Source organism: Anolis sagrei, chromosome 6, assembly GCF_037176765.1.
Source record: "Anolis sagrei isolate rAnoSag1 chromosome 6, rAnoSag1.mat, whole genome shotgun sequence".
Lineage (NCBI taxonomy): Eukaryota > Metazoa > Chordata > Lepidosauria > Squamata > Dactyloidae > Anolis > Anolis sagrei.
The window spans coordinates 41,749,973-41,764,091 of NC_090026.1; the positions used below are offsets into that span (position 1 = coordinate 41,749,973).

The 14,119-nt window shown below is 49.0% G+C and overlaps 2 protein-coding genes across 2 annotated transcripts in view; both read left to right on the forward strand.

Annotated features, from left to right (window-relative positions):
- The first annotated feature begins 90 nt into the window (after nucleotides 1-90).
- LOC137097436 (uncharacterized) overlaps nucleotides 91-14,119 on the forward strand; it is a 65,210-nt gene continuing 51,181 nt past the window's right edge. Inside the window, exons 1-4 of the mRNA XM_067470550.1 lie at nucleotides 91-123; nucleotides 317-393; nucleotides 490-1,002; nucleotides 1,103-1,253. Of these exons, the coding sequence (XP_067326651.1) occupies nucleotides 929-1,002; nucleotides 1,103-1,253 (225 nt within the window). The 5' untranslated portion in view covers nucleotides 91-123; nucleotides 317-393; nucleotides 490-928. The remainder of the gene's footprint in view (nucleotides 124-316; nucleotides 394-489; nucleotides 1,003-1,102; nucleotides 1,254-14,119) is intronic.
- On the forward strand, nucleotides 1,379-3,830 carry LOC132779622 (uncharacterized). The gene is made up of 10 exons (XM_067469536.1): nucleotides 1,379-1,545; nucleotides 1,654-1,776; nucleotides 1,869-1,974; nucleotides 2,107-2,244; nucleotides 2,438-2,614; nucleotides 2,740-2,886; nucleotides 3,004-3,123; nucleotides 3,220-3,328; nucleotides 3,666-3,724; nucleotides 3,825-3,830. The coding sequence occupies exons 2-10, from the start codon at nucleotides 1,727-1,729 to the stop codon at nucleotides 3,828-3,830; spliced, it is 912 nt and encodes a 303-aa protein (XP_067325637.1). The 5' UTR covers nucleotides 1,379-1,545; nucleotides 1,654-1,726.

Here is a 14,119-nt window from a genome sequence, read left to right on the forward strand (position 1 = left end):
CCTTATTCTAGGGGGCTTGGGGGGGGGGGTTCCAGCTGAGAGAGAGGAGAGGATGTCTTCTGATCTTGCCTTGTCTCTCTCTCTCCTTGCAGTGTTGATGAGCCCCCTGAGAAGACATCAAGGGTAAGGAAGGAAAGGGAGCGGGGAGGGGGCGGGCGAAGGGGGGGGGCTCCTTCCTCTTCATCCCCTCCTCTTTTCCTCTCCCTGCCCCTCCTTTAAGCTTCTTCCTCCTACTCTAGTCTTCCTCCCCTGAGCTGTCTTCCCATTCCTTCTCCTTTGCCCCAATTTCACTTCTCTATCTAATTGTCTTTTACAGGACCCCGAAGAGGCAACGTTAGCTGATATCCCCAGCCTGGAGGATGAGGTGTGGGACCCTCTCCCCAGTTCAAGCAGGTGCGTTGCTCTTTGCCAGGAGGGATGACCATTGCGCCCCTCCTTGTCCTCAGTCCCTGGCCTACCAGACCTCACCTCCTTATGCCTCTCTTCCAGCTCCCTGGGCCATGAGGAAGGGGAAGATCTGGCCCTGAAGCCTCGGAGATGGTCCTCCATGGACCTAGAGCAGGTAAGGCCCAGAGTTCCCCCCACAAGGCCTGGGACCACCACCGAGGAGGCATCGTCCAACGCCTTCCTCAGGACGCAGAGAGGGGCCTCCTGCATAGACCTTTCAGGTGACATCTTCCTAGAGATGTCCGGCCTTCAGGTAGACTTCTCTTTAGCCACAAGAAAGGTATGTTGGGACCCAATGCCCCATGCCTTCCAACAGGCATCCTACACATCTTACTGACCATCCCTCTCCCTCCAGTTTTGGTCCCAGGAGACTTTCCATGTCTCCTGAGTGCTACTGTTTCCATTCTTTCTTTCCTTACAGGCGCAAGAATACCTTCACCGTCTGTGCCAGCTCCTCTGCAGTCCCTCCTCTGCAGAGGCCATGCCGGCCGTGGATTACGTGGCCCGCAAACATCTCAAGATGGCCACAGACCACTATCTGGAGTCCAGTGGGAGGTAAGAGAGCTGGGCCTGGGGTGCCACTCCCCTGTCCCCATGGGGCTGGAGACAAGCCTGACCCTGACCCTGGCTCCCTCTTCCCTCTCTTCATTCACAGGGAGTGTGGTGAATTGATGTGCGCCGTTCTCAATTCACCTTACTGCTCTGCGGAGGCGGCGCTCGACCTGTTCCTGGCCAAGGTGAAGGAGGGCCCTTGGCTGGCCGAGGAGGGCAAAGAACAGGGGAGTTCCACTTTGGATGCGGCCACAGTAAGGACATCCCCTCCTGCACCCTGTCTTTGGGGGGCTTGGGAAGGAGAGGGGGCCCTCTTTCCTGGCCGTCAGCAGGAGCCCTCCTGGCATTTAATCCTCCTCCTTTCCCTCCGCAGGCAAGAGCGACGTGGGCCATCGGGAAGATCGTGAGATACATCAAGGACAGCAGTCGCCTGCAGGGGTGGTTCCTGGAGCTTCTGCTCGCCTTGGTGACCAACTACATCGAGGTCACAAGGCCTGGGTTGGAGGCACCCAGCAGGGACCAGAGCAGCATCTACGTTCCTCCAGAGTAAGGAGCGGGGGAGGCTCAGTGGGGCTCCCAGGCCTTTTGGGGGGCCAGATGGGGGACTCAAATCCTCCACTGGGAAGTAAACTTTTTTCTTTCATTTTCCTGCAGAGAACTGGCGAAGATAATCATCGTGCTGCTGAAGAGGGTGGCCCGGGTGTCTTTCAAGGAGACCTCCAAGGAGATGCTAGAAGAGCTCAGCATCTGCCCTGAGGGAATGGCCCTCCAGTTGCGGTAAGGAGCCAAGGGCCGGAGGAGGTTCGGGGAGGATGCACAGCCTGGTCTCTCTGGCTGGCTTCCCTCACGGGGTCCCTTTTGTCTTTCAGGAGCTTCCTCAAGTCCTCCTCCTCCCTGCTCCAGCACCTGTGTTCCACTTGGGAAACAGAAGCGCCGCTGGAGCATTCGGCCGGAGTGGTGGCCTTCTATATCCAGGTGAGGAGGGTTGGTCAGAATGAGTTTTGGGCTGGAAGGGGGCCTTAGGATAGGGCGGGGGAGTTGAGAAGAGGAGAGGCAGTGCTTCCCTTCCTGGCTCCAGCTCTTCACACTTCTCCTCTTCTATTTCAGCTGCTGCACACTGGCCAGCGCCCACACTCCCCAGAGAAGACCTGGGCACTGCTGACGGCCTGGCTCCAACATCACAGCCTGGCCGTACAACATCAGAGCAGGCAGGGCCTTCTCCTTCTGTGCAAGACATACAGGGAGGTAAGTCAGGCACAGCCCCGGCTCCACACACCACACAGAAGGCCAGCTGAGTCTAGATCCAGCAGGCCTTGCTCTTGCAGTTGTTGGAAGAAGGTCCTGGGAGGTCCCTTCCCCATCCAGGGGGGAGGACTGTGTCTACGCGTTCTCTGCAGGGGACCTCTTAGGCATGGCCTTCCTTTCTCTCTCTTTGCAGACCATGAGGCTCCAGGAGCTCCTGGACGGGGTCCTTGGGGGGCTGCAATCCCCCCACATCAACGTCGTGCTGGAGTTCCTGGGCCTGGCTGGCCAGCTGGGGGCCCTGCTGCACAAGGAAGACCAGGGCCCTGCGAAGGCTCACCTGGCTGCCGGATGCCGCCCTCTCTTCCACCACGTGAGTCTTCGCCCCTGGTCCTTTTTGGGGAGGGTGTAGACTTACCCCTTTCGCCAAGCCCTGAGAAGGGGCTTCACACAAAGAAAGGGGGAGAAAGAAAGTCTCTTTTTCCTTTGTTTTTTCAGGAGGCGGCCAAGATCAGGAAGGCAGCCCTGGAATGCTTTCAGCAGCTTCTCTGGCGCCCGGAACATCAACATCAGGAGCGCAAGACCATCCACGACCTCCTTACGGTGCTGGTTCACGTGGAGGATGAGGACAAGGAGGTGGCCAAGGTGGGAGGGAGGCCCAGCGCTTGGGGCTCAGGACAGGGGTCAAGGGGGAGAGGAAGGGGTCACTTGCCCGCCAAGTGAGCCTGACTCCTTCCCTCTTCCTCCTCCTCCTCATTGAAGACTGCGAGGGAGACCCTCAGGGAGACGGCGGAGGTCCTGCGATGGCACCTGAAGGACAGCGTTCTGGGGGGAGAGACCTTCAGCCTGCAGGAGCTGCTCCACAAAATCTCCAAGCGCCTGGTCAGTGCCCGTCCTGAAGCCTGGGAGTCAGGGGGGCCTTATGCCCGGCAGGCATAGGGAACCCTTTTTTTGACCTCATCTCTCTCTCTCCTCCAGATCCAGCACTGCAGCTCCAGGAGTGAGTTGGAGGAGCAGGTGTATGGCTGCCTGCCTTTTTTCAAGAGCAAGCTTCCCTCGGCAAAGAAGGCAGCGGCCATGTTGCTCGGTAAGAGATCGGGGGGGGGGGGGTGATCAGTGCCTATTCCTGGCTTCCAGCTCACTTTCTGGGGCAGTAGGAGTGCCCTCTTCCCCAGAGGACCCCTCTCCTTCCACCCTGGGCCCTTCGAGCTCATTCTGGGAACCCAGAGCCTTATTGGGGGGAGAGCAAAGATCAGGGACCTCTTCCTCCCCTTCTCTCCCTTCCTTCTGCCTGCAAAGCCCCCTCCCTGTCCTCCTCTGGGGCACCCCCTCCCTTGGGTGTAGCATTGGGTTCAGGGAGCTCCAGAATGCTCTTTGCTCAGGGAGATGGTCCCTCTCTTCTCTGCCGCCTTCCTTCTCTCCAGGTCACGTGCTTCACAAGAACAGTAACATCTGCACTGAGAGGAACACCTGCACCTACGAGGCCTGTAAGTCAGCCCAAGAGGGACTGGGCCTTGGAAGAGAGGGTCCTGGGGAGTCCGTGTGCCGTCCCTCTCCTGCTGACCTTCCTCCCTTCCTTCCAGGGCTGACCGATCTCCTCGCCGACCATGACCCTGAAGTCAGGAGAGTTGGCTGGCAGACCAAGGCCATCCTCGCCAGGGCCTCCGCCCTCCACTCCCGACACGGGCTGCGAGCTGCTTTTCGGCGCTTGGTGGCAGGCTGCGGGCGAGAAAGGTACCCCCCAGAGTACGCCAAGGGCCCACCCGCCTGATGGACAGGTAAGCAAGGAAGGAGAGAAGGAGAGAAGGAGGGAGGAATTGAGGAAGAAAGAAAGGAGTCTCCTTCAACCAGTCCTCCTTTCTCTGTCCTTTGCAGGAACATCACGATCTCCCGGCTTGTTACAGGAAGACCTCCGCTACGCTCCAGCTGTGCCGCAGCCCCAAAGGGAAGTAGCGTTAAGGAGGCGGGAGTCTGCCCAGCCCTGGCCCAGGGAATCCCCGCCCCTTTGCAGAAGGACCGCCCCCGCTCTGGGCCCCATTGCCACCAGAGGCCCTTGGAGCAGAACAGAAAAGGAAGACTGCTTGGGCCCCCTCAGGCCCCTCTGTTGAGCTCTGTTCTGTTCTGTGGGGGATTGGGGGACCTGGAGGGGAGGGGCCACCACCTGCTCCCTGGGTCTTCATTCCAACCCTTGGGTTGGGCTCCGCCTCCTTTGACCTCCGGACTCCCCCACCCTGACCCCTCCCCCTCGGCCTGGGATGCCACTACTGCTTTCTTCCTCCCTCCAAGGTGGCATCCCCACAAGGGCACTTCCCTCCCCTTGCCCAACCCATGGGTGCCGCCCCTCCTCCCCCTTCCCTCCAGGCACAGCCAGGCCTCCCTCCTCCTGAGCCCCTCCCCCCAAACACCCCCAATGCCCCCTCTCCCCACCCAATCAGAAGGGTCAAGAGGGCAAAGGTCAAGTCATGGGTCACAGGGTCACAGCCCCCTCCTTTCCTGGGGAATATCTATAAGTTCAGACTGCATTATTTAGAAACACACATCCAGCCACAGGTAACATATGGGGTGACTGCATCAGGTCTTCAGAGGCAACCTTGCCTCCAGACAGGCCCTTTATTGTAGAAACTTCTGCAAAAAAGGGGGAAGCTGTCCAGATGACATTCTGGTCAACCCTCAATTAATTTGCCACAAGCCAGGGAAACCTTGGTGTGTGGAAAATTAATTAGTTAGTGGATTTATTTTGTGCCTCTTGGAAGCTGTAGGATAAACCCACTACTTCTGGTGTCTGGACTACAGTCATTTTTCCGGACTAAATTAGTCCGGAAAACTATGGGAATCCCATCCTCCTCCCCCACAGCCCCCAACCCCTTTTTAAAAGTAAAATAAATTTAAGTAAGTTTATTTTACTTTTAAAAGGGTTTTGGGGGCTGTGGGGTAGGAGGCTAGGGTCTGCAGATGTTCTGCCGGGCCAGTCCCGGAAGAACACCTGGACACCCACCCCAGAAAGCATGCGCTTTCAGGGATGGATGTAGACAGGCCCCCAGGAATATCCACGTATTTTAATCGCAGATGCTCCTGGGATAAAGAGCTCTCTGGAAGCGCTCTTGGGCTTTGACTCATATCATCCTAATTGCTAGCAAGCTGACTGGGATTTCAGCAAACTTCCAACACATGTTGGAACGTGTGTTGGACTGACTTCCAACACACGTTGAGAAGCACAATTTGAAGGGCTATCCAGATAGGACACAAAACGTGCGCCCTCCTGCGTTTTTCTGAGAGGCGTCCAGATGACGGCCCACGTAAACGCGAATGCATTCGTCACAAAGCAGGAGAACTCTGCTTTGTTCAAGGTAATTTAACTGCTGGAAAGACACGGGTCTTTCAAAAGACCTGTGTCTTTCCCGGTGAGGGAGCTGTGTAGATGGGACCGGAGATTGCGCCGCGCGACTTCCAGTTCCCCTCTATACAATCTACCTTGGATTTCTTGGGCTCCTGGAGCCCCAGAAATGTAAGACACCCCTTCCCCAAAGCTCTTAAAACTGCCTTTCTAAAAGGAAAAAAAATCTGCTCCCCAATTTCTCTGGAGTTCTCCTGGGTCGTACCAATGATGCATGAAGGGAGGAGGAGGAAAATTGCTCCTGTCCTGCCCCCCTCCCCCTGGTGCACCATTGGCATGACCCAGGAGAACTCCAGAGAAGGGTAAATGGTGGCAGGGTGAGTTATTTTCCTTTTAAAGGGATATTTAAAGGTTTCTTTTTTCTTTGTCCTGGTTTCCTGTGGGAAATCCTGGCAGGGCATGTGGACTCTCCCCTCCAGGAAAGCACACACTTTTTGGGGGTGGTGGACTAGAACAGGGGAACATTCGCGTTTTTAAAATGTCATTGTTACTGGGTTAAACTGCTGTGTGGAACCGCCCTGAGAAACACTGCTTTAGACTTTGAGTGACTACTTCGGGGTTGTCCTTGCTCACAGGTTTGTCCAGGCAAGTGACAGCCACTGATGGGCCAGCTTTCCCCAAGGGCTGCATTGGAATTGCATTTGTATTTTCCAGTGTAGCCTCTGAGGAAGGCTGGCCCATTAGTGGCTGTGACTTTCCTGGACAAACCCGTCAAGCAGGAGGCCATCCCCCCTCTTCTGGAGCTATGTCTCCCGATAGGCCTTGATGCCCCTTGGGTTCACCTTGGGCCCCCCACCCACCCCACTTCACCTGGACTCACGTGGAAGGAGGCCTGGCTGATGGGGGCCATGGAGGAGAAGCAGGAAGAGGAGGGGCAGTGCTCCCCACTGACACCGCTTGTGGTTCTTGCAGGGCCTTTCCGGACGGAGGACGCCAAGGGACAGTGACCCATCGAGGGACATGAACATCGAGGGACCCTGATCAACGAGGGACTCTGACCATCGTGGGACGCTTGACATTGGGGGACCCTGATCAGCGAAGGACCCTGGCCATCGAGGGACCCCAACCATCATGGGACGCTTGACTTTGAGGGACCCTGACTGGCGCCTGTAAGAAGAAGAAGAGAGAAGACAGGACTTCGATAACTGTGTTTGGATATTTCGCTTTCTTGTAAAAGTTTAAAGTGTATGTTTGTTGTTATTTACCATGTAATATGATTGTCTTTCTTGTGTAGGAGAGGATCCCCCTGCCCTGTGGAAGCGCTGCTCTTCCCCTTTGGCTGCTCTGGCTGCCTCCTGTGGATCCGGGGCTTGCAGGGGAGGGAGGCCCAGGCCTCTCTGGCAGAGGAGGGTCTCCAAGGCCCCCCTCCCTCCTCTGCAAATCCCAGGACTCACAGCCCAGCCGCTGGAGGGGAAGAGACGCCCTTGGACAGCGCAGTGAGAGAGGCCCCCTAGTCTGTGTATTGTAGTTTTATCTTGTGGATTTGTGTAGTCTAATATTGTATCCTTTAATGTCTGGGTAGAATAAATGTACTCTTTTTTTTTAATGTGGTGGTTTCCTTAGATTCCTTTCGGGAGGGAGACCCAAACTGCCCAGGACCTGCAACTTAGGCCCATCCACACTGACCCTTCCATGCAGGTTGAACGGCATATGAGCTGGGTCTTTATTTCCCTCTCTCCCAGGATCTGATCCCAGATTATCTGCTTTGAACTGGATTATATGTGTCTGCACTGCCAGATAATTTTTGTTAAACAGATAATCTGGGATCACATCCTGCTACGTAGGGCAGGGTAGATCCAGCCTGAGTCTGCACTGACCATCCTATACAGTTCTACCTGCATGAAATGACAGTGTAGACAAGACTATAGGCCCCATCTACACTGCCATATAATCCATTTTCAGAATGCATGTTAATTGTGGTTCAACCTGGATTATATGGCAGTGTAGGGCCCCTTCTACACAGCTTTATAAAATCCAGGTTCTCTGCTTTCAACTGGATTATTTTGCAGTGTAGATTGATTCAGATAATCCATTTCAAAACAGATAATGTGGAATATCTGCCTTGATATTCTGGATTATAAGGAAGTGTAGAAGGACCCTAGATGGGCCCTAAGAGGAGGAAATTAGAGGAGATGACAATGTTCCCGTGTAGGCTGGATCTACACTGCCCTATATATCCCAAAATCTGATCCCAGATTATCTGCTTTAAACTGGATTGTACGAGTCTACACTGCCAGATAACCTGGGAGAAGCAGATAGTCTGGGACCAGAAACTGGGATATGGGGCAGTGCAGATCCAGCCTGAGTTCATACTACATGAAATGATAATGTAGATAAGGTTCTAGGTCCCATTAACACTGGCATAGAATCCAGTTTCTGAATACATATTACCTGCGTTCAAACTGGATCCTATGACAGTGTAGATGGAGCCATGGCATACGGTCTGTGTTGTATAGGCTTTGTAACCAGGGTTGTCATGTTGGGCAACCCTGACATCAATCGTGACTTAACATTATATTACTCTATAGTCTGTTTTGTCTAGTTTCCTGTAACCATTTATAAAATGTCTGCTGTCTAGTGTTAAAAGATCTTTGCTTAGAATAAATGTATCCGTTTCTTTTGAATGTGGTGCTTTCCTTGGACTCCTTTGGGGAGGGAGACCTCAACTGCCCAGGACTTACAACTCAGGCCCCATCCACACTGGTCCTTTCATGCAGATTGATCTGCATTGTATGATGAGTGTAGACTCATCCATATATGTCTGTACTGAGTATACGCCAGAAATCGGTTTACTCAGTGTATGGAGAATGGGGGACGTCACCTACTTAATTTGATCTTCAAAACTACATAAAACAAAACTTTAGGTATGCGCCTACATTATTAAAAAATTCTGATTCATACAATGGGTTTTATTAAGTTTTGAAAAAAGGAAGTTATGCTGCCTCACCCTGTATAACCCAGTTCAAACTGCATGCAATGGATAGTGTAGATGGAGCTATAGGCCTGATATGCACTGTCATATAATCCAGTTTTAGAATTTGGATTAACTGCAGTTCAAACTAGATTATATGGCAGTGTAGATGGGGCCTAAGAGGAAGAAGTGAGAGAAGACAGCAATGCTACCATGTGAGATGGATCTACGCTGCTCTATTTCTCAGGATCTGATCCAGATTAACTGCTTTAAACTGGATTATATGATCCTACACTTCCAGATAATCTGGGATAAACAGATAATTTGGTGTCAGATCCTGGGATATGGGATGGTGCGGAAGGGGTTGTAGTTTGTGCAAATGTGTGTGTCATTACACTGTGTCATGTTGAGATCATGTTGTGACCATAATGGCATGGCTGTGTCAATAAAGTTTGTTACATTTTCTTAAGAAGACCTGTTTTGTGTGTTTTTAAAAATGCTTTGCTGGGGGATCTGCTCCTTGTGGAAATGCAGAAGTGTGGATAGTAGGGAACCCTATACTTAGTAGTCTGCAAGTGGAAAATGAGGTGTGAAGCTACGACGAAAAACGGCAATGAGATTCTAGGCTGCATCAGTGGGAGTCTCATGTCTCAATGGAGGGGGGGGGGTCCACAATCCCATTCTGTCCTCACCTGGGATCAACCTGGGTCAGTTTCTGGAGACCACAATCCAAAAAGGAGAGGGACAGGCAGAAGGGCCCAAAGGCCTCCAGGTGGTCCTTTAACGGGTATCCCCATTTTGGGTTGTAGGTTTTTTGGGTTGTATGGCCATGTTATAGAAGCATTCTCTCCTGACGTTTCACCTGCATCTCTGGCAAGCACCATTAGATTCTGCCTTCTTGAAAGATGTCTATCCAAGGAAAGTTTCCAACACATTCCAAGACAGCATGTGCTATTACTATTTTATGGATTCTACCCTTAATAGCCCAAAATAGTGTGTCCTTAAGTCTAAGACTGTAAAGAAGTGGGAAACAACCTATATTACCCTCATCTCATTGCATGCAACATTTACCATAACATTGTATTTGATTTCAACTCTGTAGAAGACTAGAAATGCACTCTGAACATGCTCAGAAACCCAATGACAATATGAGGTGGGATTTGAACGGGCGGAGTGGCCGAACCCAAAGGGGGCTTCTGGCAATGGAAATGGTCTGTGTGAAAGGGATCTAGGACCACAAGCAGAACGTGAGACAACAGTGTGATGCAGCAGTGAAAGGGGCCAATGAGAGTCTAGGCTGCATCAATAGCACTCAAGTGTCCAGGTAGAGCAGTGGTGCTCAACCTTCCTCATGCCGCGACCCCTTGATACAGTTCCTTATGTTGTGGTGACCCCCAACCATACAATTATTTTAGTTGCTACTTCATAACTAATTTTGCTACTGTTATGAATCGTAATGTAAATATCTGATATGCAGGATGCATTTTCATTCACTGGATCAAATTTGGCACAAATACCCAATACGCCCAAATTTGAATACTGTGTTTGAGATTGATTTTGTCATTTGGAATTTGTAGTTGCTGAAATTTATAGTTAACATACAATCGAAGAGCATTCTGAACTCCACTAACGATGGAATTGAACCAAACTTGGCACACAGAATTCCCATGACCAAGAGACAATACTGGAAGGGTTTGGTGGGCATTGACCTTGAGTTTTGGAGTTGTAGTTCACCTACATCCAGAGAGCATTGTGGACTCAAACAATGATGGATCAGGGCCAAACTTGGCACAAATACTCAATATGCCCAAATGAGAACACTGGTGGAGTTTGGGGGAAAATAGACCTTGACACTTGGGATTTGTACTTGCTGGAATTTATAGTTCACCTACTATCAAGGAGCATTCAGAACCCCACCAATGATAGAATTGGGCCAAACTTCTCACATAAAACCCCCATGACCCTCCTGTCCAAACACATCTCCCTCTACAAACCTCTGTGGAGACTAAGATCCTCCAGGGAGGCCCTGCTCAAGGTCCCACCACCATCACATACATGATTGGCGGGAACGAGAGAGAGGTCCTTCTCAGTGATTGCCCCTGGCTATGGAACTCCCTTCCTGGTGAGACTAGATAAGCCCCCTCCCTCTTGTTCTTCAGAAAGATGGTAAAGACCTGGTTGTGGGACCAAGCCTTTGGGACAGTGCAATGGGGCAATAACAGGAAACCTATTCTGCTGACCGGAGCCAGAATTGTGATGGTTGTAAACAGCTGATTTTAGAGTAGATATAAGTGATTTTAATGTTTGTGTATATTTATACTTATTTTATGCCCCAGCATGCCTGCCGTATATATGTTGTGCTCCACCCTGAGTCCCCTTTGGGGTATTTATTTATCGTGTCAGGGGCAACCAGACCATTGTATTACATTTCTAACAGAACAAAACAAGCCAACAGATTTGGGGTGAGAAGGGCGGAATATAAATGTTTCAAATAATAAATAAACTCCACACTGCCCAAGTCCCAAGTCCTCAATGAGGAACAGTTTAGTTGGAGCACCTCAGTGGCACAGTGGGTTAAATCACTGAACTGCTAAACTTGTTGATCGAAAGGTTTCAGGTTTGAATCCAGGGAGTAGGGTGATCTTCCGCTGTCAGCTCCAGCTTCTGTGCAGCTAGCAGTTCGAAAACATGCAAATGTGAGTAGATCAATAGGTACCGCTCCGGCAGGAAGGTAACGGTGCTCCATGCAGTCATGCTGGCCACATGACCTTGGAGGTGTCTACGGACATCGCCGGCTCTTCGGCTTAGAAATGGAGATGAACACCAACCCCCAGAGTTGGATACGACTGGATTTAATGTCAGGGGAAAACTTTTACCTTTCCCTTCCTTTCCCTTCCTTTCCCTTCCTTTCCCTTCCTTTCCCTTCCTTTCCCTTCCCTTCCCTTCCCTTCCCTTCCCTTCCCTTCCCTTCCCTTCCCTTCCCTTCCCTTCCCTTCCCTTCCCTTCCCTTCCCTTCCCTTCCCTTCCCCCGTGTCTCCTGTATGACAGTTGGGATGTATCTAATTTCTTCTCTCCTCTCTGTTTCTACTCTCATTCTGATTGGTTGTTTAAAATGGTCTTTTTCTACTGCAAACTTTATGAATCTGCCTTCTGCCTTCTTACACTTTAGTATGGAGAGTATGTGTATGAGATCTCTCTCTGCATGTGTTTCAGAGAGATGTAGTGCTTTGAATATTTTTCCCTCTTGAAACCTTAGAAGAGATGGATGTTCTTGGTCATTAAGAAATCCAGTTCTTGGTTATTAAGAAATGCTGTTAGTTTCTTAATATTGTAAATACATCTTCTGTGATTTTTCAGATTGGACTCGGCATGTTTGCCTCCTAAGCTCTTAATTATTTACAGCCATATCACACGACACTTTATACACTTTGTTTGCTAGTTTGCGAATGCTCCATTTGTGTATCCTGTTTATTTTTGGATGTTCTGCTTTCTATATAAGGTAGTTTCCCCTAACAATTACATGTACAGCTGAAGCGGTTTTCCAAGTGAATAGCCCAATATAATAATAATATGTGGTGTGATGTTGAGCTTAGTCGGCTGTGTTGTCACTATCAGGAATATTTCTGACAACCAGTGGAAGGATAAATCTTGCATTTTATAGGTATTGCAGCAAAAGAAATAAATCATTAACAACATTTAGGATACCATATGGCTTACATGTAAGTTTTAGCTTCTGGTGGTTAAACAGTTTTGGGGTAAGATAATAAAGGCAACAGAAACATAAAGAGATATAGATTCGTGTTGAATATAACTTATTAAAATGCTGAGATAGGAAGTATTTAGGATTTTTTCAGATTTTGGGCTACCTGCTGCAGCACGCACGCACACACACACACACGCACACACACACAAAGGTTGTGCAAAAGTTTCTAAAGCTTCTAATGTCAGAAGAAAATTCGGGATAGGGGAGAGATTTGTCCCTCCATAACCAGCCAGAGTGCCAATAAATTGGTTAATATTCTACACTTTTATTTGTGTTCCTGGATTATAAATGTCTGTTCCTCATTGGCTCTATCATAAAAACCTGGTGAAAGTTTATTAAACTGCAAAAGCTTTGTCTTTGTGGGAGGGACATCATGCTATTTCACATTTTAAAAATAGTGTTCTCAGTGAGTCTCCTCCACCAATTTAACATAGAGTTAGACACAAAAATGAAGTTTCTGGAGTACAAAAACTACTTTCAAAGTAAGCACTACACAATTAAATAGGAAATAACACTTTCAAACTAGAAACATATTTTCTTTATTATATATTATTATATTATTCAGAGGCTGGATGGCCATCTGTCGAGGGTGCTTTGATTCTGCTTTTGCTGCATAGCAGAAAGAAGGTTACACTGGATGGCCTTTGGGGTCCCTTCCAGCTCAATAATTCTACTAGCTATTTTATAACATTGTATAATATTATCTTATACTACTATCTATCTTATAATATTATATAGACTTTTAATGAGATATCTTTGGCTTCTATAAAAACGTTTTTGTCAAAACTTTTAAAAATTCCCTAAAGTCAGTAGATGTATGAATATTCCTGAAAGAGAATGATCCCCTGTTGTCTTGTGTCATTGTATTGTACATTCAAGGAGATAGCTCTTGTCGTTTTGAAAAATGTTTATAAAAGTTTTGAAAATTTCCAAAAATCCGTGGATAAGTGAAAGGTTCTGAAATTTGGTGGGCTTACAGTGGTAAATGTGGTAAATGTGTTCTACCATTGTAGAAAGTTTCACCCCCATGGCAGTAAAAATGAGAGAGAAATGAGCTCCAGAAGCCCACCCAAGTGACCAATTACTTTAATGAAAAAGTAACAAAATTTCATTGCTCTCGTATTAGTAACTTATTTATTTAAACTAAAGAGACTTTAGAAACACTTTAGAATCAAAATGCCAGCAGCCCCCATTTAGTAAAAACTTTAAAAATGTTTTTAGATGCATCACACAAGCCTAATATCTCTCTATCTCTCTATCTCTCTATCTCTCTATCTATCCACACACACACTCACACACAATAAAAATATTTTTTTCATGTCAGGAGTGACTTGAGAAACTGCAAGTCACTTCTGATGTGAGAGAATTGGCCATCTGCAAGGATGTTGTCCAGAGGACGCTCAGATGTTGTGGAAGGCTTCTCTCATGTCCCCACATGGGGAGCTGGAGCTGACAGAGAGAGCTCATCCACACTCTCCCCAGATTTGAACTGCTGGCCTGTCAGTCAGCAATCTTGCTGGTACAAGGGCCCATTGCGCCACTGGAGGAAATGGGCTGAAGTCTAAACATGTGTATAAGATGTTATGTTTCAGAAACATCTTCTACATCTAGCCTGAAGATAACTGTATACAATAATTTAATAATTTTGTGCATGAAACAAAGTGTACGTACATTGAACCAAAAGAAAGCCAAGATGTAATTATCTCAGTGACTCACACAGACCACTTTGGATTATTTTGGATAATGGGGATGCTCAACCTGTATATGGCTTTGGAAAACCATAAACCTATGACATAGAGAATTTTAAAAT

Coding starts and splice junctions, on each gene's coding strand:
- LOC132779622 (XM_067469536.1), top strand. CDS start 1,727: ATGCTAGAAGAGCTCAGCATCTGCCCTGAGGGAATGGCCCTCCAGTTG. Junction 2,615..2,739: donor GCCGCCCTCTCTTCCACCAC/GTGAGTCTTCGC, acceptor TTGTTTTTTCAG/GAGGCGGCCAAGATCAGGAA. Junction 3,124..3,219: donor ACAAAATCTCCAAGCGCCTG/GTCAGTGCCCGT, acceptor TCTCTCCTCCAG/ATCCAGCACTGCAGCTCCAG.